Below are 8,394 nucleotides of genomic sequence, written 5' to 3'. Positions count from 1 at the left end.
GAAAGTGAAGATAGTTGGCTATTGAGAGGATGCAGGCACCACTGTTTCAACAAAAGTGCTCATGAGGTTGCTTTGGTGGTATTGTTAAGTGAAGTACGTTAGAACGACTGTATATCGAGTCGATGGTTAAGTACCACGGCCAGTGGATAGAGATAGAAGAGAGAGAGAAAATCAACCATTTTTTTGGAAAGGTTTTAAATTGTCATTTGTTCACAGCAGTCATAGTTGTCCACATAGATAGACTTTTCTTTGCAAGTCACTTATTAAAACATGAGGCTTTTAAAATCGCTTATATTTTGAAATGTTGTACCCCGGAAGTACATTCCATTCCGTTTCTGAAACAAGCCCTTAAACGTCGTTGTTCTGTTATTTCATATATTACTTAAATTAAGTTCAATTTATGGTGACTGCCGTGTGCTATGTCAACAAAGGAAATTCAATATATAATTTATACGGCCAGATTAGATAACACTACATTACCACATTTCTTCTAAAAGACTCCCTATCTCAGCTGACTTTTATTTTGACATTTCCCCCAAACATTCTTGACCTGACATGCTGTCGAACAAACACGTGAAAGGTTCAGGACCAAGCACGACTGGAGTAGATACATTACACTTTAGTGGTAGTTCAGGTTCTTAAATGACCAAAAGCCACATACATTAAGATACATCATTACGGTCAGTCAAATAATTGCTTAATTTATCAGTTTGTTTTTACTGTGTTCTGTCAGTTATCCTTAACTATTCAGTTAGAAATAATGTTCGGCACATAGCAGTTAGCAAGCTAACATCAGGCAAGTTGCCACTTGCACATGTAAAGTATAAGTAAATAGACTAGTATCATTTTACAAGCTCCGCTGTTTGAAACCACGCGACTGTTGTGACAGCAAATCTCGAATTCCCATTTGTATGCAATAGTCAAACGGTAAGTAAGACATATTTGCAACTGTTTGTTTTAAAGTAACGTGAAATACAGAATATGGCTGACAAGTAAATGTAAGGCAGGTTATTTCATGACACATTTAAAGTAAGTTTTTCTTTACAAATATAGTTCTGAAAATGGATGACGACGTGGGTCGCGGAGATTCTGTACATCAAACGTTGGAAGAGACTTCATTGATCAACCCCAGTGCTCCAGCCATTGAAAATGTGTCTGTAGTATTAAATAATACCCATACTGAGAGTGGTACTAACCCGGCAACAAGTCCTGAGACCGAGCCTGCAACATCAGAGGATATGGACACGACCGCCTCCACCACTTTGGGAGTAATTGGTTTTGATTCCTCGTGTGATGGTCAGGAGCCTGTAAAAGAGTCAACAAGTGACAATAAAAACAGTGAGATTCACATAGAGCCTGGAACTAAACAGGAGTATGTGGCTGTAGGCTCATCGGAGGGTGCTTTGTCATCGGGTAAAACGGATTCCGACGTGTCAATTACTACAAACTCTATCGAAGAAACAGTTCTGTTGAAAGACGACGTTGCCATCTCTTGTAATGACATTCTGTCAGAGCACAAAACGGAACAGGAAAACCCCCTGATTGTGTCGACAGAGGACATGGAGGTTTCTGTAACTAATGTTGCACCAGTAGCAACTGACCCCTCTAAGATGGTGTCACAACCTGATGTGGCCTCAGTCACGAATCTTGAGTTCCTCCAGAAGTGCGAGGGACTGAGCAGCATCACTCAGTACAGAGGGGACAGTTCGGACGATTTATCAGACAGGTATGCAAAGTCCCACACACCTGACTGTCAGGTAGGGTGGTGTAGTGAAGAAAAATCCACATAGCATGATATCACAGTTTTTTTGCTTTGTCAAATTGGCTATGGCTACAGGTGTCAAGACATTTTTATTTCAAATGATTAGCATTTAAATAAGTCTACACGTGAACCTTTTCATAGGCCGTTTGGATGGCACATTTTCCTTGTCCATTGGATGGTGTTGCTGAGAAGTTGTTGCAAGACCATCGGCAGTAAATGCAACACAGGTCTTTCATTATCACAGATCATTGCTCATAACCATGCCATGTCATAATCATGCCTCAAGTAATGTGTAAGGTTTTAAAGTTTGGGATATAACTGGCAGAAGTGGTGAAATTATACACCTTTTACATACACACATGGTTTGTATGTAATGGTGACATGACCAATAGAACTTTAATTTTGTATGTGGCATCCATAATTTAACACAAAAAACAATCACAACCTGGCATGCCTAATTTATCATAGTAAATATTTGGTTAAGCAAGCCCTAGCCTTTTGTTTATCCCACAATGTCTGATGTTAACTGGGATTTCGCCTGTTCTCTCCTTCAGTGATTCAGACTCTTCGTCGTCTTCATCTTCCTCATCTTCCTCCTCACTGTCCTCGCCTGGACCTCTAAACATTGTTTTGGAAGAGGACGACCAAAATGAAGGTGTCGGAAAAGGAAAGGCCACAGTGCCTCTCAAGACTCAAGATGAAGTTCTCATTGATGTAAGCGAGAACCATGTCAGGACAACTGTCTGAACATCCTGATGGAACCCAGAACTCAATGCACAGCCATTTCAAAGAGCTATATCCAGACACACTATCACGTTGTACTCATTGTGTAGACTCTGTAGACCAGTGGCATTTCATCCCCTCCACAATACATGTACTGCTGCTAAACAGCTGAAATCCCTGCATTTCCACTCGTCCACTGTGGAAGTACAAATCACTGTCATTCAGTTACAGTTCAGTTCAGTTTTATACAGCCACTAACAATTCATTTTGTGTTGTCTGATACCTGACTAGGCTTTTCCCTTGAGTGAGTGGACACTAGCTTTCAGCTCTCATCATGTCAGAAGTTAGCAAATGTGTTTTGGACTTTGTCCACAATATCGTAAAGTTGCCCCCTTTCAGTGCTTCATTCTCTCTCTCTCTCTCCGTGTGTGTGTGTGTGTGTGTGTGTGTGTGTGTGTGTGTGTGTGTGTGTGTGTGTGTGTGTGTGTGTGTGTGTGTGTGTGTGTGTGTGTGTGTGTGTGTGTGTGTGTGTGTGTGTGTGTGTGTGTGTGTGTGTGTGTGTGTATAGGAGCTGCCTGCTGTGGAGGACCTCCAAATTAGTCTTCCCGACGACACTGAGCTCAAGCCCATGGGACTCATCTCGAGCATCGTTGAAAAGTTGGGTATGTTCATGTTTAATTATATTTTTAATTGTCTCTCTAATTGGATGGATGTAAACATTTCAGCAAAGCAGTAGTAGGCATGTGTGTGATTTCTAACGCACTTATGTCTTACGCTGTAGTGATTGTGGAGTCATTCAAGGACACCCCTCCTCTCAATGATGACAGTGTTATATTCAATAAGAACAGAATGGGCATTGGCAAGGTGAGAAAATACTAAAATTGAGTTGTTTTAGAGTTCATTAATTCATCATCTTTTACTTACAGCACTCATGTCAACAGCAGCTGAGTGCCTAGTTGGTAGAGTTTTCACGAATAGGTCTAATTTTATTAAAGGAAATTGGGTCACTAGTATCAACTGTAAAGCGTGACATGAGCACATGTAAATGCCGTATGATGAAAAATTGCCCATGTGAAACTGATTTTGAACATAGAATATGAGAATAATGAACAGCCAAATATTTGGGGAAAATGCCAGTAGCGATTGCTATCAAAATGCTCTCATATTTTTTTTTAAATGGACTTGGGAGTTGATGGGCATGTCTTTATGCACAGGTGTTTAATGGCCTTGAGAGTTGATTGGCTTGTCTTTATGCACAGGTGTTTAATGGCCTTGAGAGTTGATCGGCTTGTCTTTATGCACAGGTGTTTGAGGTGTTTGGACCTGTGGTGCAGCCGTTCTATGTGCTGAGGTTTAACTCTGACAAGGACATCACAGAGAAGGATCTCAAGCCAAAGGACACGGTCTACTTTGCCCCGGGGGTGAAGGACTTCACCGCCTATATCTTCACAGAGAGGCTCAGACAGTAAGCTCCTCAGTTTCCAAAGCACATAGTCAGACCCCAACCTATGTCAGATCTGTGAACAACCGTAGGTTTACTGTAGTGAGCTGAAAGCCATTGGAATGTGATCAGTGTGATCCCTATTAATAGTCAGTATTAAACTGTCAGTCTGCCCCAGGGCAGCTGTGGCTACTGATGTAGCTTACCACCACCGGTATGACTGTGTATGAATGACTACTGGATTCTGGACTCTGTAAAGCGACTTCGGGTATTTAGAGAATCGCTATATAAGATTGAATGATTATTATTATTATTATTATTAGTATTGATCTTACCCTTTATCTAGAGAAATTTTCGGGTGGAATGTCTCACTAATCACTTGTGTCCCTTCAGGCTAAAAGGATCTGATGCCTCCTGGAAGAATGATCAGGAGCCCCCGCCAGAGGTTTGTTCACATACTTTGTTCGCACTTACAGGAGTTGCATTCCTGCACTTTTTATTTCTTATTTAAAGTAGTATTTATTGTTACACTAGGCCTCTATTGCGCGTAGCTTGATTGTTCTCTCCTTCTGACGTTGCTTTGGATAAAAGCGATAAAAGCAATGTAAATGTTTGTTTTATGTTTATTTTATGTGGATCACTGTGCATGTAATTTCTTTGTGCACGTAATTTCCTTGCTTACTTTGAGCTGCATTGTTTTGTATGAACGGTGCTATACAAATAAAGTTTATTATTATTATAATTATAAATGTAAACGCTATTGCGAGAAAAAGGTTTTTTATCATGCTTTAGAGGAGGTGTGAACATCCCTGTCCTTCTTAAAGGCTGTAGACTACAGCGATGATGAGAACGAGCAATTGGCCAAACGGAAGCTTAAGGAACAGAGGCAAGGAAAGGCAGAGACTAATGGTAAGACAAATGCAGCCAGGCACATTCTACATTCTACATTATTATTATTCTCTGTAGAATCCTACAAATGGGAGACCAAAAATAAAGATCTTGAGAAATCATAAATAAATTTCAGCTCTGTGGTACTGGACAATATATTTATTAGTTTAGCGTTTGACATGAATGGATACTATCCATGTAGGCTATTTGTTAAACTTTTAGTTTGTCAAGTCAGTAGTTTGTCTTCATAAAAGGAAAGCAGTCATGCTGCTGAATGCTTGTGCTTTGTGCCACTTTAAGCCTTAATACTACCTCACAAAGAAAATCTTGACCAACCGCAAAAACCATGACAAAGAGCTTCATATATAAAACATACACAAAAGTACTCTATGAATATCAATCTCACCCCTCCAGACCATGTTAGCTAGTAAGACAAGCTTATACATTTTGAGTAGAAAAGGTTAAAATGTTCGTCAGGTCAGCTACTTTGTGAGGATTACTGTTGGCTACTGACAAAACTGACATCGTAACATCTTTGTAGATTTAAAAGGTAACATCTCACCCCACACCCCCAGGACACACTCTACAATTCACACTCACACTGTTCTGAAAAGGCACACCATGAACTTCCTAAATCACTCTAACAAAAACAGGTTAGCAAAGTCATTGACAGGAAGACCAGTATAGATAGTACATACTCATATTAATTCGAATTAAGTCTTTGGCATGTTTAAAACGTCTCTGACCATGACTAGTCATGTTCCTTGTTCACCAGCCATGGATTTCAGTTTTGCTTCTGCTGGTGTCAAAACGTTTTACGCAACCACTGAGCTGGGTATATCTGGTCCAGAACAAGCTGGATTCCATTTCAATTTTGAAACAGTGGGGTTGAGAGTAATTGTTGAAATGCATACATGGACAGCAAAAGCTGTTTAGGGTTTTTGTATACAAACAAAGTTACATATGCACACTTACAAAAACAGTCTCTAGCAGTCTCTGATGTTCTTGCAGTAACAGATCTCAGTGGAATATTAAGGTCTTGTGAAAGAAACAGCGATCGTGCTTTTGAGATTAAATCAGATGTATGTGGTAAAGATTACTTATAAAATGGAGTCCAAAAGTTTCACCGCGTGACCCTTTTGAAAATGGCACAAATAAAATCATAACAAAATAAATTTGACACAAATATAAAATCGAACAGATTGACAGACAATGTTGCTTAAAAAGCTGGTAATGTGTGTTAAAAAAAACTGAAGAAACACATCTGTGTCTCACGGACAAGTGCTTGTTCCCTAACTGGTTGGATAATCTTAAGGATTCCTATGAGACCAGAGGGAGTCTGCCTCGACTGAGGTTGGTGGAGCTTCCTTATCCCCACCCGCTCAGCACTTCTGCTGCTTCCTGTTCATCTCAAAGTAAGGCTCCACCTTTTTCACCAGCTTAGTCCGCTGTGTGGCCTTCTGAGAGACAGGGGGTGTCTTGAGGCTCGGTTTGGTTACTGTGATCTGTGGGGCCTCGGGCTTCTGAGCGGAGTGGTTGGTCAGAGGCTGCTTTTTGACGGGCAGTCGTTGGCGAGGCAGCAGGCAACTGCCGGGAGGGGGCCGGGCGAGCAGCAGCTAAGACAGGGGTCCAGGGCCTGGAATCCCATGCCTTGTGCCACCATACCCTGGACTTTCTGATATTTTCTTTCCTCTTCTGCAGAGGGTGATAAGGAGAAACAGAAACCAAGCAACAAAAGACCCCCCAGACGAGAGCCACGCCAGGCCTGGGGCCAGCGCTCCAGGGGCTCTCCCAGTCCCCGAGGCGGGCCAGACAGCCCCAGAGCCATCTATCAGCACCACCTCCCAAACCCACACTTCCGTCCGCCTCCTCCCATGGACAGTGGCTACAACCTTCACCCCCCATATCCTCCTCCCTTCCAGGCTCCTCCGCCATATTATCCCATGTACCCCGGCCACCCCCAGCCCACATGCCCTGGCCCCCCCACTCCTTCCCGGGAATGTACATGCCTCCACCTCCCCCACCTCCTCCCCCACACCCTGCCAACCAGCACTGGCCAAACTGAAATCACATTGCTTAATGTCTCACACAGGTGCACTATAGGTTATAGGCACTTTGAAATGTTGAGTCTAAAAGACATTGGTTGTAGCTGCAAGCATGTGCATAGTATGTTTGGGATGATAATTCCCCACATTTTTATTTTCTTCCAACCCAGAAACTGTATGGCCAGTCAGACCTTTGAGCCACTTTACTTTTGTTATGAGAAAGTGTACAAAATGAACAGTCTTAACAGATGTGTAAGTAATTGTGGTCAATAATACATTTTGATATATTTGGTCTGTGTGACCATGAATAAATCTTTGGACTTTGTGTGTGCACATCAATATGTGTATTTCTATGCAATATATAATACAATTAGTTTTTGTGAGTAAAATATACATAATGTATTTGTGTATATTATTTACAGAATGGATGTACAGTCTGGAGAGTTTGTTTTTCCTTTTTGCATTGTAAAACAGTGAAATGGCCATTTGAATGCAGTCCAGATTTGCCTACAGGTGTTCAGTTGCTATTTAAGACAGTCGTGCACTAAAGCCCATGGTTCAAACACTGTCTGGCGAGAATGAGGGCAACACCTGTCATTGTCCTCTGGGTGGTCTTCGGTGGACTAGCCCTTGGAGTGCGGGTCCGGAAGCATTTCTTGGTGAACGTTCCAATGACCTGGAAGGATGCTCGGAGCTACTGCAGACAATATTACAATGACCTGTCCACCATAATAACCGACTCGGAAAACCACATCCTGAATGTAAACTTGCTGCTTTCTTCAGCCGAAAACGCTTGGATTGGTCTGCACAGATGTCACCCCCAGTCCGCTGAGACATGTATAACTTCACCCTGGGAGTGGTCAGATGGAGATGTGTCCACTTACAGTGATTGGGACTATGGTGAGCCTAACTCTGAGGCTAACTCTGAATTCTGTGTTGAGCTGAGGCATTGGAGTGGGAATTGGGATGATCAGGACTGTGACCGCAAAAAGGCATTCTTCTGTTTCAAGTGGAGCGGGGAGATCATCCTGGTGACCGAGAGGATGTCCTGGGAGGAGGCGCTGCTCTACTGCAGGGAAAAGTACACTGACCTGGCCAGCCTGCTCACCGACACGGATATGGCCTCGGCAGACGGGAAGGCCAGCAATGCCCAGACCGCCCAGGTGTGGACCAGCCTGCGTTTTCTGGCAGGCGAGTGGCTGTGGGTGAGTGAAACTCAGGAGGCCGACCAGAAGTTTACACAGGGGAACCTGTCCAGCTGCCCAGCACATCCTTACAGCTGTGGCGCTCGCAGTCGTGATGGCGACCGCTGGGAAAACCAAGACTGCCAGGAGAAGCTAAACTTCCTCTGCTATAGGGCCTAGGGACACAGTGCAGCAAGTTGATGGAATGAGTGTATTTCTCGTGTGATGTCAGCTGTAGCCTAATGTCACCGGTAGATCGCACTGCTCATTGGCACCTCAAAGCATCTGTTTTTGCTGTAGTAATGTTGAGTAACTATGGATTTCTGTTTGTAAAGATGTTGTGTAGTTAGC

At 42.8% G+C, this 8,394-nt stretch overlaps 1 protein-coding gene across 2 annotated transcripts; it reads left to right on the top strand.

Moving 5' to 3' along the window:
* Positions 1–538: 538 nt before the first annotated feature.
* On the top strand, positions 539–8,172 carry naf1 (nuclear assembly factor 1 homolog (S. cerevisiae)). Of its 2 annotated transcripts, none has more exons than XM_042710081.1 (9): positions 539–680; positions 1,054–1,726; positions 2,317–2,476; positions 3,054–3,147; positions 3,267–3,349; positions 3,790–3,950; positions 4,320–4,371; positions 4,751–4,835; positions 6,516–8,172. In XM_042710081.1, the coding sequence occupies exons 2-9, from the start codon at positions 1,062–1,064 to the stop codon at positions 7,130–7,132; spliced, it is 1,917 nt and encodes a 638-aa protein (XP_042566015.1). In that variant the 5' UTR covers positions 539–680; positions 1,054–1,061; the 3' UTR covers positions 7,133–8,172. The 2 variants fall into 2 exon arrangements, with proteins under 2 accessions (XP_042566015.1, XP_042566014.1); XM_042710080.1 differs by having other exon boundaries at positions 539–927.
* Positions 8,173–8,394: the final 222 nt, after the last annotated feature.

Source organism: Clupea harengus, chromosome 16 (genome assembly GCF_900700415.2).
Source record: "Clupea harengus chromosome 16, Ch_v2.0.2, whole genome shotgun sequence".
Taxonomy (NCBI): domain Eukaryota; kingdom Metazoa; phylum Chordata; class Actinopteri; order Clupeiformes; family Clupeidae; genus Clupea; species Clupea harengus.
Note: the sequence above shows the minus strand (reverse complement) of the source record. Positions and strands in the feature narration are given on the sequence as shown.